This window comes from Oncorhynchus mykiss, chromosome 23 (assembly GCF_057628025.1).
Source record: "Oncorhynchus mykiss isolate SJ-2025 chromosome 23, ASM5762802v1, whole genome shotgun sequence".
Taxonomy (NCBI): Eukaryota; Metazoa; Chordata; class Actinopteri; order Salmoniformes; family Salmonidae; genus Oncorhynchus; species Oncorhynchus mykiss.
The window spans coordinates 16,066,812-16,089,111 of NC_143044.1; the positions used below are offsets into that span (position 1 = coordinate 16,066,812).

Sequence of the window (22,300 nt, forward strand, 5' to 3'; positions counted from 1 at the left end):
CCAGGGTGTTAAGCATGTCCCAGTTTAGGTCACCTAACAGTATGAACTCTGAAGATAGATGGGGGGCGATCAATTCACATATGGTGTCCAGGACACAACTGGGGTCCGAGGGGGGTCTATAACAAGCGGCAACGGTGATAGACTTGTTTCTGGAATGACTAAATTATAATCGCACCGTAGCACTCAGATCTATAGCCATGAAATGCTTTTAGAGGTTGGTCATTGCTCACATCAACACTATTATCCCAGACACCCTGGACCCACTCTAACTCACATACTGCTCCAACAGAACCACAGATGACGCAATCTCTATTGCACTCCACACTGCCCTCACTCATGTGGACAAAAATAATACCTATGTAAGAATGCTGTTCATTGACTACAGCTCAGTATTCATAACTATAGTTCCCTCCAAGCTCATCACCAAGCTCAGGACCCTGGGACTGAACACCTCCCTCTGCAAATGGATTCTGGACTTCCTGAAGTGGGGCCCCCAGGCGGTGAGGGCATGCAACAACACATACGCCACGATGACCAGCAACATGAGGGCCCTTCGGGTGTGCTTGGTTCCCTCCTGTACTCCCCATTGACCCACAACTGCGTGGCCACGCACAACTCCAACACCATCACCACGTTTGCTGATGACCCAACAGTGGTAGGAATGATCACTGACCTGGCAGTGTGGTGCCAGGGCAACAACCTCTCCCTCAACGTCAACAAGACAAAAAAGCTGATCGTGGACTACAGGAAACAGAGGGGCGAGCATGCCCCAGCGATGGTGCTGTAATTGCACAGGTCTAGAGCTTTCTCTGTGTCCACATCACTAAGCAATGAACATGGTCCACACACACCCACACAGTTGTGAAGAGGGAACGACAGCACCTCTTCCCCCTCAGGAAGCTGAAAAGATTTGGCATGGGCCCTCAGATCCTCAAAAAGTTCTACAGCTGCACCATTGACGGCATCTTGATTGGCTGCTTCACCGCTTGGTATGGTAACTGCAAGGCACTCGGAGCTACAGAGGGTGGTGAGTACGGCCCAGTACATCCCTGGGGCCAAGCTCCCTGCCATGCAGGACCTCTATACAAGGCGGTGTTAGAGGAAACAATTGTCAAAGAAGCCATAAACTGCTTCCACACGGCAAGCGGTACCAAGTCTGGAACCAACAGGAACCTGAACAGCTTCTACCCCCAAGACTACTAAACAAGCCTACTAAGTAGCAAATCAAATGGCTACCCGGATAACCTGCATTGACCCTTTTCTGCACTAACTCTCTTGCACTGACATATATGCACACGCACTGGACTCTACCCACACATATACACTTTTTTGCACTCTCTCCTGCCCTGACTCTATGAACACACACACACACACACACACACTACACCTGTTGTTTAGGAAGGAGGTGACCAATATAATTTTATTTGATTGATCATAAACATCACAGAGGAGAGAGCTAGCACTAGCTATAGATTTTATTAGTGTAAGAGTAGGATTTCTAATAGGATTTGTTTCAACGACTGTTTTTTTTATTGTGTGCAAAGTGATACAGTAAAGTTTTAACAAGGAAAATTGTTAAATATTTTTCTTTGATGTTGTAGCATTAGCCCTAAAACCATAACTGGCTCGTTCAAAGGAGGCTTGTGTCTTATAAATGGGTCTGCCTTTGTACTTTAGTACTATACTTTCAGAGTGATGAAATGACATTAAAGTCTTTGCTGCTAGAAGCGCAGGCAGTTAAAAGATACATTCTACAAAATGGATTTGATTGGCCTTTGTTAGTGCTAACAGAATGGGTGCAGCCCTATTGACTTCAGTAGATAGTTCTTCATTCAAAGATCATTGAAGTTAGATTGATGTAATCGGTAATTGAATATCTGAAATGTTTGTAGCTCCCCTCACTCTCTCAACCTTCAACCTTCAAATAAAATGGCAATATGTTTTCTATCTAGATCAAAATATAGAATGGTGGTTGTTGACGTTCTTTAAGTAGAAAAGTGTACCGCTAGGGAGATGTACTCAAGGAAACACCTCAATGCACTGTGGGTAATATGACATTGATCACAGGCTAAGGAGATAATGAAACCAACTTGGCAAAAAGCCACTGTTCTGTTCTCTCTTGTTCTGACTCTTGCCCTTTATCTCTCAACACATTTCTCTCTCTCTCTCTCTCTCTCTCTCTCTCTCTCTCTCTCTCTCTCTCGCTTTGTGTTCCTCAAGAGACTAAAACACTGTAAAAATACTGTAAATATCAGGTGTGAATGAAAGGGAATGTATTCAGGAACCATAAGCAGCCCATGTAATACAATACTTACAGTGGGGCAAAAAAGTATTGAGTCAGCCACCAATTGTGCAAGTTCTCCCACTTAAAAAGATGAGAGGCCTGTAATTTTCATCATAGGTACACTTCAACTATGACAGACAAAATGAGAAGGAAAAAAATCCAGAAAATCACATTGTAGGATTTTTAATGAATTTATTTGCAAAATATGGTCGAAAATAAGTATTTGGTCAATAACAAAAGTTAATCTCAATACTTTGTTATATACCCTTTGTTGGCAATGACAGAGGTCAAACGTTTTCTGTAAGTCTTCACAAGGTTTTCACACACTGTTGCAGGTATTTTGGCCCATTCCTCCATGCAGATCTCCTCTAGAGCAGTGATGTTTTGGGGCTGTTGCTGGGCAACATGGACTTTCAACTCCCTCCAAAGATTTTCTATGGGAACCTTGAAATGCTTCTTACGAAGCCACTCCTTCATTGCCCGGGTGATGTGTTTGGGATCATTGTCATGCTGAAAGACCCAGCTACGTTTCATCTTCAATGCCCTTGCTGATGGTAGGCTTTGTTACTTTGGTCCCAGCTCTCTGCAGGTCATTCACTAGGTCCCCCCGTGTGGTTCTCGGATTTTTGCTCACCGTTCTTGTGATCATTTTGACCCCACGGGGTGAGATCTTGCGTGGAGCCCCAGATCGAGGGAGATTATCAGTGGTCTTGTATGTCTTCCATTTCCTAATAATTGCTCCCACAGTTGATTTCTTCAAACCAAGCTGCTTACCTATTGCATATTCAGACTTCCCAGCCTGGTGCAGGTCTACAATTTTGTTTCTGGTGTCCTTTACCAGCTCTTTGGTCTTGGCCATAGTGGAGTTTGGAGTGTGACTGTTTGAGGTTGTGGACAGGTGTCTTTTATACTGATAACAAGTTCAAACAGGTGCCATTAATACAGGTAACGAGTGGAGGACAGAGGAGCCTCATAAAGAAGAAGTTACAGGTCTGTGAGAACCAGAAATCTTGCTTGTTTGTAGGTGACCAAATACTTATTTTCCACCGTAATTTGCAAATAAATTCATTAAAAATCCTACAATGTGATTTTCTGGATTTTTTTTCTCATTTTGTCTGTCATAGTTGAAGTGTACCTATGATGAAAATTACAGGCCTCGCTCATCTTTTTAAGTGGGAGAACTTGCACAATTGGTGGCTGACTAAATACTTTTTTGCCTCACTGTATTTACTTATTATTTTTGTGTGCGTATAATAGGGTTGCTGCCAGGCAGACTTGGTTTTTGAATGTAGTCTGCAACTGATTTTTCTTTGTGCCAAGGATATGGGAATTGGACTGTGGTTGGCATACCAACATTCTCACCAGAAAACATATGGGAACGTAGGGTTTTATTTATAATTCTACGTGTTCCCAGGGGAGATCAAGCATATGAGAATGATCATGCATGTCAACATTTTCCCTGATTCCAGAGTACTGTTGACGGAGAGATGATAGACATTGCATGCACCCTTCCACACGCATGCACAACCACACAGACACACACACATTGACGACCTCTCATCCGTCTCTATATTAACAACAAATAATAAACAAGTGTTTCAGTGTGTAAGATCAGAGGGACCACATGAATAAAGATGGGGAATAGAGTTTAGAGCTAGTGTTGAAACCTTTATTAAAAGACATCTGCTTGACTTACTTGCATAGTCTTCTTTTAAAATTGCACTCTAGCCGCAGACTGTGGCCACTGTTAAACACTGTCTGTCGCGGTTTTCACGCACCAGGTCTCATTTCGCTAGGATACGAACCACAGTGGATAAATGGAGTTTGGGCCATGCTGGGAGCACAGTCTATTGACACTTTGTTTGATGACAGTTTGTTTGATGACTCTTCAAAGAGTCCCAGTCCCATTAACCAGAGAGAGATAAAGTGACAGAGAGTGATGAGATCTCCAGCTGAGATGATAGGGAAAATAGACACTGTAGTTCCCTGCTGTAGGCCCTGAGTTCTCAGACTTCTTTCTTACACACACACCATGATCCAGTCTCCCGGTGGCATTTCCAGACAGAAAACCAAAGCCCCCCTAATGCATAGCAGTAGAGCTCAGAGAACATGAAGAGAACAACAGTCTCTCTGTGTTTACTGGTGGAGTTGTGGTTCCCAGAGCCTCTCATTGGTGATAGCAGGGCTTTATCACCACTCCTTAGTTCTCCCTCACTCCCTCCCTCTTTTCCTCTCTCCACCTTCCCAGGGGCCAGGGTTCCCTTCAGTTCCTTCTTGGACACACAGGAATCCCACTGGGCCTGCTATAATCTGAGCATGCTCAGTGTGGACCTCAGATGACCACAATGATCGAGGAGGGGGAGCATGGAGAGAGATACTGACAAACTGAAGGGGGTTCCATATCTTTCCCACGCTCAGCTTGAAGTCAGTCACACAGTATACAGTGTACCATACTGTAAATACACTACTGTTCAAAAGTTTGGGGTCACTTAGAAATGTGCTTGTTTTTTAAAGAAAAGCACATTTTTGGTCCATTTAAAATAACATCAAATTGATCAGAAATAAAGTGTAGACATTGATCCTAACACTGGAGCTCCACAGGGGTGTGTGCTCAGTCCCCTCCTGTAATCCCTGTTCACCCACAACTGCAACTGCAACACCATCATTAAGTTTGCAGACGACACAACAGTGGTAGGCCTGATCACAGACAACGACGAGACAGCCTATTGGGAGGAGATCGGAGACCTGGCCGTGTGGTGCCAAAATAACAACCTATCCCTCAACGTAGCCAAGACTAAGGAGATGATTGTGGACTACAGGAAAAGGAGGACCGAGCACTCCCCCATTCTCATCGAAGGGGCTGTAAATGGAGGAGGTTGAGAGCTTCAAGTTCCTTGGTGTCCACATCAACAACAAACTAGAATGGTCCAAACACACCAAGACAGTCATGAAGAGGGCACGACAAAGCCTTTTCCCCCTCAGGAAACTAAAAAGATTTGCCATGGGTCCTGAGATACTCAAAAGGTTCTACTGCTGCAACATTGAGAGCGTCCTGACCAGTTGCATCACTGCCTTGTACGGCAATTGCTCGGCCTCTGACCGCAAGGCACTACAGAGGGTAGTGCGTACAGCCCAGTACATCACTGGGGCTAAGCTGCCTGCCATACAGGACCTCTACACCAGGCGGTGTCAGAGGAAGGCCCTAAAAATTGTCAAAGACCCCAGCCACCCCAGTCATAGACTATTCTCTCTACTACCGCATGGCAAGTGGTACCGGAGTGCCAAGTCTAGGACAAAAAGGCTTCTCAACAGTTTTTACCCCCAAGCCATAAGACTCCTGAACAGGTAATCAAATAATTACCCGGACTATTTGCATTGTGTGCCCCCCCAACCCCTATTTTTATGCTGCTGCTACACTGTTTATCATATATTCATAGTATTCTATCTATACATTAATGTACATACTACCTCAATCAGCCTGACTCCTGTGTTTTTTTACTGTTGTTTTATTTCTTTACTTGCCTATTGTTCACCTAACACCTTTTTTGCACTATTGGTTAGAGCCTGTAAGTAAGCATTTCACTGTAAGGTCTACTACACCTGTTGTCTTCGACGCACGTGACAAATACACTTTGATTTGATTTGACTATTGTAGCTGGAAACTAGTCAAACGTTTGGACACACCTACTCATTCAAAGGTTTGTCTTTATTTTTACTATTTTCTACATTGTAGAATAATAGTGAAGACCTCAAAACTATGAAATAACACATATGGAATCATTTAGTAACCAAAAAAGTGTTAAACAAATCAAAATATATTTTAGATTTTACAGTCATGGCCAAAATTTTGAGAATGACACAAATATTAATTTCCACAAGGTTTGCTGCTTCAGTATCTTTAGATATTTTTGTCAGATGTTACTATGGAATACTGAAGTATAATTACAAGCATTTCATAAGTGTCAAAGGCTTTTATGGACAGTTACATGAGTTGATGCAAAGAGTCAAGACCTCTGCAATCTGCCCTGGCATGCTGTCAATTAACTTCTAGGCCACATCCTGACTGATGGCAGCCCATTCTTGCATAATCAATGCTTGGATTTTGTCCGAATTTGTGGGTTTTTGTTTGTCCACCCATCCCTTGAGGATTGACCACAAGTTCTCAATGGGATTAGGTCTGGGGAGTTTCCTGGCCATAGACCCAAAATATCGATGTTTTGTTCCCCGAGCCACTTAGTTATCACTTTTGCCTTGTGGCAAGGTGCTCCATCATGCTGGAAAAGGCATAGTTCGTTACCAAACTGTTCCTGGATGGTTGGGAGAAGTTGCTCTTGGAGGATGTGTTGGTACCAGTCTTTATTCATGGCAGTGTTCTTAGGAAAAATTGTGAGTGAGCCCACTCCCTTGGCCGAGAAGCAACCCCACACATGAATGATCTCAGGATGCTTTACTGTTGGCATGACACAGGACTGATGGCAGCGCTCCGGACAAGCATTTTTCCGGATGCCCCAAACAATGGGAAAGGGGATTCATCAGAGAAAATTACTTTACCCCAGTCCTCAGCAGTCCAATCCCTGTACCTTTTGCAGAATATCAGTCTGTCCCTGATGTTTTTTTCTGGAGAGAATTGGCTTCTTTGCTGCCCTTCTTGACACCAGGCTATCCTCCTAAAGTCTTCGCCTCACTGTGTGTGCAGATGCACTCAAGACTGCCTGCTGCCATTCCTGAGCAAGCTCTGTACTGGTGGTGCCCTGATCCCGCAGCTGAATCAACTTTAGGAGACGGTCCTGGAGCTTGCTGGACTTTCTTGGGCGCCCTGAAGCGTTCTTCACAACATTTGAACCGCTCTCCTTGAAGTTCTTGATGATCTGATAAAGGGTTGATTTAGGTGCAATCTTACTGGCAGCAATATCCTTGCTTGTGAAGCCCTTTTTGTTGAAAGCAATGATGACGGCATGTGTTTCCTTGCAGGTAACCATGGTTGACAGAGGAAGAACAATGATTCCAAGCACCACCCTCCTTTAGAAGCTTCCAGTCTGTTATTAGAACTCAATCAGCATGACAGCGTGATCTCCAGCCTCGTCAACATTCACACCTGTGTTAACGAGAGAATCACTGACATGATATCAGCTGGTCCTTTTGTGGCAGGGCAGAAATGCAGTCTAAATGTTTTTTGGGGATTCAGTTCATTTGCATGGCAAAGAGGGACTTTGCCATTAATTGCAATTCATCCGATCACTCTTCATAACCTTCTGGAGTATATGCAAATTGCCATCATACAAACTGAGGCAGCAGACTTTGTGAAAATGTATATTTGTGTCATTCTCAATAATTTTGGCCACGACTATAGATTCTTCAAAGTAGCCACCCTTTGCCTTGGGTGAAAGCTGATGACAGCTTTGCACACTCTTGGCATTCTCTCACCCAGCTTCACCTGGAATGCTTTTCCAACAGTCTTGAAGGAGTTCCAATTCTAAATAAATCACAGACAGTGTCACTAGCAAAGCACCCCCACACCATCACACCTCCTCCTCTATGCTTCAGTGTGGGAACCACACATGCAGAGATCATCCGTTCACCTACTCTGCGTCTCTCAAAGACACAACGGTTGGAACCAAAAAATCTCAAATTTGGACTCATCAGACATAAAGACACGTTTCCACCGGTCTTGTGTCCATTGCTCGTGTTTCTTGGCCCAAGCAAGTCTCTTCTTATTATCGGTATCATTTAGTCGTGGTTTCTTTGCAGCAATTTGACCAATTTGACCATGCAGTCTCCTCTAAACAGTTGATGTTGCGTTGTGTCTGTTTCTTGAACTCTCTGAAGCATTTATTAAGGCTGCAATCTGAAGTGCAGTTATTCTAATGAATGTATCATCTGCAGCCGAGGTAACTCTTGGTTTTCCTTTCCTGTGGCGGTCCTCATGAGAGACAGTTTCATCATAGTGCTTGATAGTTTTTGTGACTGCACATGAAGAAACAAAGTTCTTAATTTTTTCCAGATTGACTTTCCTTCAAGTCTTAAAGTAATGATGGACTGTCGTTTCTCTTTTCTTATTTGAGCTGTTCTTGCCATAACATGGACATGGTCTTTTACCAAATAGGGCTATCTTCTGTATACCACCAGTCCCCTGTAGAGGTCGACCGATAATGATTTTTCAACGCCGATACCGATTATTGGAGGACCAACAAAAGCCGATACTGATAAATCACCGATTTAAAAAAAAATATATATATATATATTATTTATTTGTAATAATGACAGTTACAACAATACTGAATGAACACTATTATTTTAACTTAATATTAAATTTGGTTTAAATAATGCAAAAACAAATGGTTGGAGAAGAAAGTAAAAGTGCAATATGTGCCATGTAAAAAAGCTAACGTTTAAGTTACTTGCTCAGAACATGAGAACATATGAAAGCTGGTGGTTCCTTTTAACATGAGTCTTCAATATTCCCAGGTAAGAAGATTTAGGTCGTAGTTATTATAGGAATTATATGGCTATTTCTCTCTATACCATTTGTATTTCATATACCTTTGACTATTGGATGTTCTTATAGGCACTATAGTATTGCCAGTGTAACAGTATAGCTTCCGTCCCTCTCCTCGCCCCTACCTGGGCTCGAACCAGGGATACATTGACAACAGCCACTCCTCGAAGCATCGTTACCCATCGCTCCAGAAAAGCCGCGTCCCTTGCAGAGCAAGGGGAACAACTACTTCGAGGTCTCAGAGCGAGTGACGTCACCAATTGTATTTTATCGAACAGGTGGCATCCCTAAATATAAATATTGCTGTTAAGTTGCACAACCTTCAATGTTATGTCATGATTATGTACAATTCTGGCAAATGAATTACGGCCTTTGTTAGGAAGAAATGGTCTTCACATAGTTCGCAACGAGCCAGGTGGCCCAAACTGCTGCATATACCCTGACTCGGAAAACAGGAGAAGTGACACAATTTCCCTAGTTAAAAGAAATTCATGTTAGCAGGCAATATTAACTAAATTTGTAGGTTTTAAAAATATATACTTGTGTATTGATTTTTTTAATATGCATTGATGCTTATGGTTAGGTACACATTGGTGCAACGACAGTGCTTTTTTTCGTGAATGCGCTTGTTATTAAATCATCACCCGTTTGGAGAAGTAGGCTGTGATTCGATGAGAAATTAACAGGCACCGCATCGATTATATGCAACGCAGGACAAGCTAGATAAACTAGTAACATCATCAACCATGTGTAGTTAACTAGTGATTATGTTAAGATTGATTGTTTTTTATAAGATAAGTTTAATGCTAGCTAGCAACAGGTAGTCAGCCTGCCACGCAGTCTCCTCGTGGAGTGCAATGTAATCGGCCACAATCGGTGTCCAAAAATGAAGAAAAAATTAAGATTACCGATTGTTATGAAAACTTGAAATCGGCCCTAATTAATCAGCCATTCCGATTAATCGGTCAACCTCTAGTCCCTTGTCACAACACAACTGATTGGCTCAAACGCATTAAGGAAAGAAAATCCACAAATTAACTTTTAACAAGGCACACCTGTTAATTGAAATGTATTCCAGGTGACTACCTCATGAATTGTGCAAAGCTGTCATCACAGCAAAGGGTGGTTATTTTGAAGAATTTCTAATATAAATATATTTGATTTGTTTAACAATTTTTTGGTTACTACATGATTCCATATGTTATTTCATAGTTTTGATGTCTTCACTTATTATTCTACAATGTAGAAATAAATAAAAACTTGAATGAGTAGGTGTGTCAACATTTGACAAGTACATACATACATACATACATACATACATACATACATACATGCATACATAAACACTGTCTGCTTGTATATAAATACTCAAATGGACAGCTTCCTGTATGTGTCTAGCTTGTCTAACTGACTACATATAACCTCCAGTGAATTCACCTTACAAGGAGGGTAAATAAGTTGCTTTTAATGTGAAAATAGATTTACACTAGAACAACAAATTGGGGGGAAAAGAGCTTCATATCGATTGACCGTATAACAGAGAAATTGATTTAATGCGCAGCACAGCAGTAGGTTGGTTTGTGCAGCAGTGGTGTCGAGATATATTGTTAAAGCTGTGTTCCTGATGAGCTGTGTTAAAGCATCCATTATTGATGTTGTGTCTGTGGTCTTACTGCAGAACAGAGACCCTTTGGGGACACCACTGTTTTACAGTCGAATAAGTGAGAGCTTGCAATGTGTTTGGAAAAGCAATACTGTTGGTTTCCAAAGCCAATATGTCTATAGCACTTTGCTGTCTGAGGGCTACCTTTGTGTGAAACCCATATGGTGTGTTTATAATGAACACGAGGGGAGACAGGGCTGGTTTCAAGCGCAGTGCGCAGCAGGTTGTTCTTGTGAAGCACCACAGGAGGAGGCAGGTAGCTGAGTCCAGGGGCAGGCAGAATGTCATACACAGGGGGTCCAAAAGGGCAACAGTACAGGCAGGGAAAAGGCTAGTAACATAGTCCGGAAGATCAGGCAATAGGTAGATGGCCTATCGAATTTCATGTTAATGTACATTTTGTGAAGTGCACCAGTCCCTCCTGCAGCAAAGCACACCTACAACATGATGCTGCCACCCCAGTGCTTCACAGTTGGGATGCTGTTCTTTGGCTTGCAAGCCTCCCCTATTTCCTCCGAACATAGCGATGGTCATCATAGCCAAACAGTTCTATTTTTGATTCATCAGACCAGAGGACATTTCTCCAAAAAGTGTGTGCAGTTGCAAACTGTAGTCTGGCTTTTTTATGGCAGTTTTGGAGCAGTGGTTCTTCCTTGCTGAGCGACATTTCAGGTTATATCGACTCATTTTACTGTTGATATATATACTTTTGTACCTGTTTCCTCCAGCATCTTCACAGGATCATTTACTGTTGTTCTGGGATTGATTTGCACTTTTCGCACCAAAGTATGTTCATCTCTAGGAGACAGAACACGTCTCCTTTCTGAGCGGTATGACGGCTGGTTGATCCCATGGTGTTTATACTTGCGTGGTATTGTTTGTACAGATCAACGTTGTACCTTCAGCTGTTTGGAAATTGCTCCCAAGGATGAACCAGACTTGTGGAGGTCTACATTTTTTTTCTGAGGTCTTGCCTGATTTCTTTTGATTTCCCCATGATGTCAAGCAAAGAGGCACTGAGTTTGAAGGTAGGCCTTGAAATACATCCACAGGTACACCTCCAATTGACTCAAATTATGTCAATTAGCCTATCTAAAGCCATGACATCATTTTCTGGAATTTTCCAAGCTGTTTAAAGGCTCAGTGAACTTAGTGTATGTAAACTTCTGGCCACTGGAATTGTGATCCAGTGAATTATAAGTGAAATAATCTGTCTGTAAACAATTGTTTGAAAAATGACTTGTGTCATGCACAAAGTAGATGTCCTAACCGACTTGCCAAAACTATAGTTTGTTAACAAGAAATGTGTGGAGTGGTTGAAAAACAAGTTTTAATGACTCCAACCTAAGTGTATGTTAACTTCCGACTTCAACTTTAGCTATAAAATGTCCTGCCCCTGCACAGTATAGACAACAGTTATTATTCATCCTTTGTGAGTGTTCCCCAACTGATAACCTAGCTCTTCCCAACTGCATAGGCTCAGGAGTGTCCAACTCAACCGTCGTAGATTCCTGAGAGGGCTCGGGTGGCTTCAAATCCTCTCGGAAGAGCTTCCTTCCGGATTCCCTTGGAGGTGAACGCGCCATAGCGGGTGCGCATAGCGCACATAGTGGGTGCACGAGTGTGCCCGAGACCAGACCTCCTCTCACTCTTGCGTACCCTTAGGCATCCATTAATTTTAATGGTAAGGGTGATAAGGGAGTCGAGATCCATCGTAAATTCCCGAGCAGCTAGCTCGTCCTTTACCTCCTCAGATAATCCGTGCAAAAAAAGTATTGAAAAGAGACTCCGGATTCCAGGCACTCTCGGTGGCCAACGTGCAAAAATCAATCGCGTAGTCTGCCACACTACAGAAGTTTTGACGTAAGTCAAGCAGTTTGCTGTCCGCCTTTCTCCCAGAAACTCAAATACCTTTCTCACTTATGCCATGAATTCCTCCAGATGACCACAAATGGCAGATTATAGCTCCCTAACAGCCTTAGCCCAGGAGAGTGCCCTTCCCGACATTAGTGAATAATATACTCTATCGTCGATCTGTCTGAAGGAAACAAAAATAAGCGAGCACTGAGTCAGAAAACCCCGGCAGGTACCAGGATTCCCCGAATATCGTGCCGGAGGTGGTAAGCGGGTTCTTGGGGAGCCGGGATAGGCTGTACAAACTCACCATAGATGGGGGGGAAATTACTGGGTGATTGGAGTTTTTCAGAGGAGGCAGGTAGGCTCTGAGCTAACTCCCTGATTTGCTCCATAATATGCCTTTAAACCATGGTTGTGGCGTTCCGTCAAGAACCTGAGCCCTTCCTAAAGGCCCTGTACCAACTCCCCATGTCTCCTAATGGTGGCTCCTTGCAAGTAGACAGCGTGCTGGAGCTGGTCCAAGTCTGCTGGGTCTGTCATGGCCAGTTCGTACTATCAAGGCACAAGGCGAGACCCAGATGCAGACACAGGAGGCAGATGGTTGGAGTCTTACAATGTTTAATAATCCAAAGGGGTATACTTAAGAATGGTCATGGACAGGCAAAAAGGTCAAAACCAGATCAGAGTCCAGGAGGTACAGAGTGGCAGACAGGCTCGTGGTCAAGGCATGTGGATACAGAGTCCAGAAACAGGCAAGGGTCAAAACAGGGAGGACTAGAAAGAGGAGGATGGGAGAAACTCGATGGTTGACTTGACTAAACATACAAGACGAACTGGCGCAGAAAGACCGGAAACACAGGGATAAATACACTGGGGAAAATAAGCAACACCTGGAGGGGGTGGAGACAATCACAGGAACAGGTGAAACAGATCAGGGCGTGACACCCACAGAGCTGTGATCCAATCCATAGCTTTGCCTGTGAGTAGGGAGATGACCATCCTGTCTTTGTCAGAGGTGAAGTCAGCGGGGTGATGGTCAATGTATATGTTACACTGCATGAGAAATCCTTGACATTTTCCTGGGGAGCCGTTGCATTTATTAGGCATGGATATGGGGGAGGTGTACAAGAGGAGGCAGTGGTACCTGATATTGGTGAAGCAGGAATGGACTGGCGAAGGAGGTCGCGGAGTTCAATGATTCGTTACTCCTTTTGGGCCAGACGTAGCTGCAGCTCCGCTGAATCCATCTGTCGTTTTTTGTTTGGTGAGGTATTCTGTAATGAACACGAGGGGAGACAGAGAGCTGGTTTTAAGCAGAGGACGCAGCAGGTGTTTCTTGTGAAGGACCACAGGAGGAGGTAGGTAGCTGAGTCCAGGGACAGACAGAAGGTCATACACAGGGGGTTAAAAATGGCAACAGTACACGCAGGGAAAAGGCTAGTAACATAGTCCAGAAGATCAGGCAATAGGTAGATAACAGGAAATCCGAGGCTAAGGTACAGGCAGGCAAAGGCATCGTTAGTGAGGCAGGTAAATACTATCATAAACTTGAGGAGTAAATCGCAGGAAAAACACAGCTCCGAAAGAATTGCCACAAAACAAACAATACCTCACAGTGATAGGGTGTAAAGAACTGAACTAAATAGTGTGTGATAATGACATACAGGTGTGTGAACAGGTGATTAGAATTCATGTGATTGGGATCTGGAGAGTGAGCTGCGTTCAGGGGATCTCGGTGTTTGAGAGCGTGAGCTAGAAAGTGGGCTGGAAAGTGAGCTGCTTTCAGGTGATCTACGTGTTTGAGGGTGTGAGTTGGAAGCAGACGTTGCAGTGTTTTTTAAAAATGATGCATGTAATAGTGTTATATCTAATGTGAATGTTTGTTTTTTTAACCGCTGTAGATCAGTTTGGTTCACTCAAGTGACTTACAACCTTTACGTAAATGTGACATTTAGTGTTTAATGAATTCAAGGTCATGTAAACACATTTTACTTGAGGTGGCCTGAAGCTAAATCATGAAACAATCACATGTTCAAAAGACTGTTTAACATTTAATGTCTGATAACAATGTTATGTCATTCTCCATAATCTCATGGTTGACTGCCGCCACGACCAGTGAAGTAAGGGGTTATGTAATTCTCATTATACATTAATATACATTCTCTCAGTCAGGTCACCTCAGGTCAAGTGTCTACTTAACAGAGACCAAATGGACATCAGTATCCCACTACTCATACCCACTCAGTTCAAATAACTTCCATTGATTATATCACTAATCACTGCTATTGGTCTTTTAACAGGCAACAGCTTGAACCAGAGTGTGCTGCACAGTGCCGTCCCTGAGCCCCAACGCTATAACACCACTGTACCTTTCCTGCTGGAAGGGCCGGAGCGCAAACCACTCAGCCAGCTCACGTCCAGGGTAAATATTCATAAAGCGGCCTTTTAGCGGCCCTGGTTATTTTTTTTAATTTAATTTTTATTTAATTAGGCAAGTCAGTTAAGAAGATATTCTTATTTTCAATGGCGGGCTAGGAACAGTGGGTTAACTGCCTTGTTCAGGGGCAGAACGACAGATTAATGTTAATACGCTGCTCATAACTCAGCCAACCATAGATGTCAGCCTGCCTGCCGGACTGCCTCTGGTCTCTTCTGTTGTTCCAGTCATGAGCCCATAATAAATCCCCATCTCTGTTTATCCTCAGCTGATTCCCCTTTGTGGTTGTTACTGAAAGCTCACTCCCCACGGTGTTAAATGGCCTCTCTGTTGTTTGTTTCGTATGAGCTAAACCCGGAGGCTCCACACACTATGAAATTATTCCCCCGACTTGCCAGCTTCCTATACTCTACAAATAAGCAGTCCACGAAAGCAACATTTTGAAATGGTTTGGGGGATAGGAGAAAACTAGACTGTCTGGTGTTGTAACAAAGTCAGGTAGCAACCGGATTTGAAACCGTCTAACCATTGTGCTAAAATGTATTGGACCGATGAGCTTAGTTGTGGATGGCTAGCAAATGCACCCTAACACTTGTCATCCTTGACATACCAGAACTGTAAGCACAGCAAGGATTTATAAGACATAATAGAGGTTCTTTCTATGAACCATGTGTCATTTTTTCTATATATATTTTTTTACCTTTATTTAACTAGGCAAGTCAGTTAAGAACAAAATCTTATTTACAATGACGACCTAGGAACAGTGGGTTAACTGCCTTGTTCAGGGGCAGAACAACAGATTTTGACCTTGCCAGCTCGGGGATTCGAGCCACCAACGTTTTGGTTACTGGCCCAACACTCTAACCACTAGGCTACCTGCCGCCCCATGCCTGAAATTGAATGGATTTCAGGCATGGAGCGTCAGGTAGCCTAGTGGTTAGAGTGTTGGGCCAGTAACCGAAATGTTGGATCGAATCCCCGAGCTGGCAAGGTCAAAATCTGTTGTTCTGCCACTGAACAAGGCCATTAACCCACTGTTCCTAGGTCGTCATTGTAAATAAGATTTTGTTCTTAACTTGTTGAATTTGTTGAGGAGTACTCCCAGAATATTTAAAACAGACATTTCTTTCCAAGAGTTATATCTCAGATTATACCTGAGTGGATAGGTTTTTCCTAGCTGGAGGAAATACTATGTTAGTCTTTCAACTCCACACTCTCTCAACTTCCTCAATGCTGAGCTTGAGCTTTACTTAGATGACATGGGGAGGGTATTAGTAAAACAACAGCATCTCTGAAATGAGAAGGAGTCATGAGTGCTGACAAAGTAATGCATCAGAATGTGTTATAGCTTTGTCTGGAACAAGGAAGAGATTCTAGTTATTTAGTTAGGACAGAATTTAGGTGAAAGTTCATTTGATTTTTTTAGAGAGATATTCCAATGTCATGACACTACATAATCAATTGAGTTTGACAACAATGTCCATTTGTATTGTTCGAGAGCCAGCTGTTATAGCCATGTTGACCATTCCAACATATTCCTCAGTTTTATTATTATTTTATCAGAGATGATACCCAACTCATTTTCCCCTCACCTGTTATTTTTATTGAGCTGTTTTCGGTGCCACTAGAAGTAGCAAGCCAATATCACAGTCATCCTGAGTCAGGACAGTGGGGTGATGACCACAAATGGACCCACCATGGACCTACTGTCAAAACCACTGGGTTTCTGGCAGAGAAACAGCCCTAACCTGAACAGAGCCCAGCAGGCCTGAGCCAAGTCTCATCTGTCTTAGTATCATCTGACTGGGACAAATGTTCACTCTGTCTCTGTCTGTCTATCTTTATCTCTGCCTGTCTCCATGGTCCCTGCATATCTGTGTCTATCTCTGTGAAATCCGGGGGGTTTAAGACAGTGTTTCCACCGACTAAGTCAAGATGCACTCAAAATGCCTACCTGCTTGCCTGTGTACCTGCTTCTACATGTGTAGTAAAATAGTTATAATGACAACTTGAAGCATGGACATAAATCCATACAGATTTTTCGTAGCAGGAGGTTTTCCATCCCTACAGTTAAATAAAGTTGAAATAAAATAAAATAATAATAATAATAATGTGTGTGCGTGTGTGTTACACCGTATCTGGTAGCCTCTCATAAACTGTGCAACAGACTTGAGATCCCCAGCCTTTTCCCATGGGCCAGTTTGGTCATAAATCATGAGTGCTGAAAAGGCGGGAGTTCTGGGGAAATTAGTGTCAGTCAGCACTGAAATATGCAGACAATCCTCAAAAATGTTGTTCTTGCACTCAAGGAAAAACACTGCTTGCTCTGCAAAAACAGATTTTTGCTTTTGCTGTTGATTTCTGACTAACATAAACCTGACATGGATTATTGCTATAGACCTAAGGGGTAATGTTTTATTTACTGTTCAACATTAGATCGTTTTTTTTTTTCATTAGTGTTGATCTCTTAAAAATTTGAGGCCAAGTTTTTTACCTAAGGGAAATGATGAACGGTACTAACAGAAGAGTCTATGACCGGGTCATCCTGGGATGGACCATTAGTAATAGGGAGGCGTTGATATGTGCTCATCAAAAAAAAAAAAATCCTGGTCAGGTCACGTAGTCAGCAGAACATGACAACCATCAATGCCAGGGATCTGGGAACTGGAATCACTCTTCCTAGCCCATTACCAGCATGCCCTCCTACTTCCTGTCCAGTATGTAAGCCCTGCTGGGTGTCCCGTCCCCTCACCTTTCCCGTCCTGTGTTTGTGTTCTAGAGTTATCCTGCCTCACTGAGGCTGGTGGTGGAGGCGGAAGGTGAAAAACTGGTCCTGGCACTTCAAAAAAACAAGTAAGTCATCATCCTATCTTCGGCTGCACATCCACATCCGACCTACATCATTACAGGCATCTAGTCCTTTAAAGGGATATGAACGATTTGGCGAGATGACCAGTGGATGTTGGTTTATACCATGAAAGGTTGTTTGAATTTGGAAAGATTCAAGCACATTTACATATGGAGTAAACAATGATCAGATGTGTTGCACTTCAGCTAGCATATGCTGTGCCCATGGCTGTAGTACGAGCGATGACTAAAGCTTCTACAGTATGAGGGCTGATACAGTTTCATGAAGGGGAAAAAAAGATTTCACAGAACAAATGTCTCGGCTCTTTTATGGTTTAGTGTCTCTGAAGAGTTGAAAGAGGATAGCTGATAAAGAACGACTCGAAGGGATTTTTTATATCTCCCTTTTCCCTTTCTCTCATCACCTTCTTTTCTTCCAGGTTGTGGAATATACCAGGCATGAGAACTGGGAATCATGTGGAGTTGTGTGTATGTGTGAGATGTACTGAATATACAGTATACACAGTTTACATATACAGTACAAGCTAAGCACTTCCAAGCACTTGGGCCAGGTATCGTTTTTATCTCAATATCAAGTCATTTCTGGGTAATTGTCTTCAATTAAAATGTTTCTCAGCTAGGAACAATTTCTCAAGCAAGATTTTTGCTAGGAATTTCTGGGTGTGAAATGACTGGGGAGGGGAAAATGGAAAATCGCTGTTATTGGCAGAGAGTTTTCAAACTCTTTTTTATTCCTCTATTAACTGATTTACCACCTGGTGATGTCATCATGCAGGCCAAAACTCCATCCCACCAAAACAGGCTGAGATTTCAGGCGGTCTTTTCAAACAGCTCTTACACTAAAAGGGCATTATCATAATTGTCATTATTCCAACCTCATCGTCTGGAAATATACTGAACAAAAAATATAAATGCAACATGCAACAATTTCAAAGATTCAGTTCATAAATGGAAATCAGTCCATTGAAATAAATCCAATAAACCCTAATCTATGGATTTCACATGAGTGGATAGTGGCACAGCCATGGGTGGGCCTGGGAAGGCATAGGCCCAGCCAATCAGAAAGAGTTTTCCTCACAATCCCGCAGATGAAGAAGCGGGATGTGGAGGTCCTGGATTGGCGTGGTTACACGTGGTCTGCGATTGTGAAGCCGGTTGGACATACGGCCAAATTCCCTAAAATGACGTTGGTAGAGAAATTAGCATTCAATTATCTGGCAACAGCTCTGTTGGGCATTCCTGTCAGCATGCCTTTATATTTTTATTCAGTATATACACGTGTATATATATATAAAACACAGGAAATCATGTTTTTTACTGCACCCCCCACAACAAACATCAATGATCTGGTTTTCCTCTCACTTCTACTGCCCAAATTCGCCTATGTCCCTGACAAAATTTCCAACACCCTATTCCTAATAATAAAAAAATCCCACCCTGCTAACCCACCCACACCACTAACCCCAATGACCCGTGCATCAGCTTTGAGAGATAATACGGCTGGTAGCTTCCATTCCCTTCCGTATGTTCCGCCTGTCCCCCTCCCTGCATTCCTTCAGATGTATCCACTGATATCTGTTCCATATCTGTGCCCAGACACAGGTGGGGTGTGACCCATGTGTGTGCACTGTGTGCACTGTGCAGGGTCGTACTGTGTAGGCTCGTGCCTTCTCTGTGGGATCAGATGGTAGAGTTAGAGACAACACAGAGTAATAGAATTTGCTCTCTTAGTTTGTTGTGTAATAGCATAATATTTTCTGTCTGTATGGTTTTATTAGATTGAATTTAAGAGGCACTAAATAGCATTCAGTGATCAGTATGGAGGTTCTGTTATTCTAAGAAATTATTTTCACCCAAAAATGAATGGCGCTGTAGACAGAGATCTAAGCAGTAAGTACTCTGATGTTTATAGAAATTCTGTATGCATTCTATATAATATGTTTGTAGGTTTTATTGGCTTTCAGTAAGAGTGCGTTTGTAAATTTAAGTAAATGACCTAACAGCACAAACATCATGGCCTCTAAGATTACCTGCACCCTACCTCCTGAGCCCCCAACTCAGACTCCCCCTCCCCTCAGCAACTTCACAGAGGTCACATCCACTGTTGTGCAGTCAATCATCTTTAAAATGAAGGGCACCATTTGCTCCCTTGTACCTATCCCTACTCAAAACCTGCTCATATAGCCTGCTTCAGTTTGTCACCACCCTCATCAACAAGTCCCTGCTGACCGGGGAGGTATCATCACTCTTCAAAACAATTGCAGTCACCCCCTTACTGAAGAAACCCAACCTTGTGCAGGACATTCTATCCAACTACACTGCTATACAGAACCTAAAAGGGGATTTTGGTTGTCCCCATAGGAGAACCCTTTGAAGAACCCTTTTGTTCCAGGTAGAAACCTTTTGGACCCTTTCCACAGAGGGTTCTACTTGGAACTTAAGAGGATTCTCCTATGGGGACAGGCCCATCTACAACCTCCCCTTTCTATCAAAAGTACTGGTGAAAGTGGTTGCAAATCAGCTTCAATCCCTTGTGTCTTCCAATCAGCTGTATGCAGTTTTCCAGTCTGGCTTCCGGCCCATGCACAACACTGAAACAGCTCTGGTGAAAGTTACGAACAATTTACTAATGGCTGCAGATTCTAGATCACCTAGCCTCCTCCTTCTCCTCTTCAATCTTATTGCTGGTTTTGATACCGTTGACCACAACATCCTCCAGCGGCATCTCAGAGAGCACACTGCAGTCACTGAAACTGCTCTGAACTGGTTCTCCTCCTACCTTTCCAATAGGAAGCAATGCATCACTACATCACTATTGGACAGTCCAGATCGTAAGAGTCTACAGTCACATGTGGTGTCCCACAGGTACTGTATATATTAACACCAAACCGGACACCATCTCAGCCCTAGCAAAATCTGGCAGCTGCCTAGATGACATCAGGGCATGGATGAAAGATAACTTCTTCCAGCTGAACAGCAGCAAGACTGAGGCTATGCTTATTGGGACACTCAAGCAGGTCACCAGTGCTGTAAATCTGCCCTACAATTGACAGTCAAGTCATCCATCTGTTCTGTCATCTCCAACCTGGGAGTCAAGTTTGATCCTTCTCTGTCCTTTGATGCCCATATAAAACATATCTGCAAAACTTAAGGCTCAAACCATCTCTCTGCCAGACAGATGCAAAGAAACTTGTCCACGCGTTCATCTTTCCTTGGATCAACTACGACAACGCTCTGTTCGGGGGCCTTCCAGCCAAATAACATCAGAGGCTACAACTTCTCCAGAATAGTTCTGCCAGAGTCCTGACCAGGACCAAGAAGTCTGCCCACATCACACCCATCCTTGCTGAACTCCATTGGCTACAGGTCAACTATAGGATTGACTTTAAAATCCTCCTTCTAGTGTTTAAAGCTTTACATGGATTGAGTCCCACCTACATCAGCGACCTCATTTTTATCAATGAGCCACCTCCAGCAACTCACTACTGCTTCAAGTCCCCAAGACATGTATACCGTACTATGGGGGATCGAGCCTTCTGCTGCCTGTGGAATGGTCTCACTGACCATCTGAAGCCGCTCCATCAACTGGGACTTTAAAACACATTTCTACAGATGATCTTTCTTATAGTCCTAATCTGGAAAGTTATTTTCGAACCTAGCCTACTATTGCTTTTTCCTGCCTTGATTTAAAATGTATGATGTTTTTATTAAAATATAAAATTTGAAATTGTGTAGAGACACAGAGCTAGAAAATTGTATATCAAACACTACAGTTGAGGAACAATGGGAAAGCAATAAACTTGTAACCTCATTTTTGAAAAATGGCCCATTAATGTTTTGGTACACTTACCGGAGAGCTCTGCTTTGTCGACACCCATTCAGCATCATTCTCACGCTCTTAAGCTTTAGCCTCACCTAGCTCTTTAAGGATTCACATGTGAGGCCATGTACTAAACAACCAAAGATGTCAAGACTAAAGGCTGGTTTATACTACTGTTGTGTTCATAAATTCAATCTGGAGTGCCAGAGTGTGCTCAGAGTGCGCTCCGGGCATTGTCATATTTTCCGTTCATAAACTCGGAGCATTCAGAATGCACACTGGCTCTGGCCGAGGAGTAGGGTTGACCCGACCGTTCTGCCCTAACAACAGCAATCAAGCACCCAAGCTAACTGGCTAACATTGGCTAGCTTGCTAGCTACTTCCAGACACAAATGAAGGAACAGCTCACTCTGACCATTTTCCTCTCCCTAGCAGAGCTGGTTAGGCTGTTTTTGTGTTATCCGGAGTATTGGTGACTGCAACTGTTCTGCTGGCAACAATTTAATTATGCTTTTTTTGCCAACGTTTGCTGACACCGGGCATATTCAACGTGTGTTGAGCTTTCGTAAATTTGTAATTTATTATTCACATTTACCAGCTATGTCTATCGCCAGTTGTCGCAGTGACATGATGAACATTCTATTGAAATTGTTACTTGCATCGTGAAGTCTTTTGTTTGGAAATGTAGCTAGCTAGCTAAACAATGAAACCTTAATCACAACTCATAACATTACATTAAGTCATTTAAGAACAAATTATTATTTCCAATGATGGTCTACCCCGGCCAAATCCAGACGATGCTTGGCCAATTGTGCTCCGCCATATGGGACTCCCAATCACGACTGGTTGTGATACAGCCTGGAATCAAACCAGGG

At 43.0% G+C, this 22,300-nt stretch overlaps 1 protein-coding gene across 2 annotated transcripts in view; it reads left to right on the forward strand.

Annotated features, from left to right (window-relative positions):
• Window positions 1-22,300, forward strand: part of adam12b (ADAM metallopeptidase domain 12b) — a 158,842-nt gene that overhangs the window by 6,031 nt on the left and 130,511 nt on the right. For both annotated transcript variants that reach the window (XM_021580539.3, XM_021580540.3), the window contains exons 2-3: window positions 14,601-14,722; window positions 17,517-17,590. In XM_021580539.3, coding sequence (XP_021436214.3) covers window positions 14,601-14,722; window positions 17,517-17,590 — 196 coding nt within the window. The remainder of the gene's footprint in view (window positions 1-14,600; window positions 14,723-17,516; window positions 17,591-22,300) is intronic.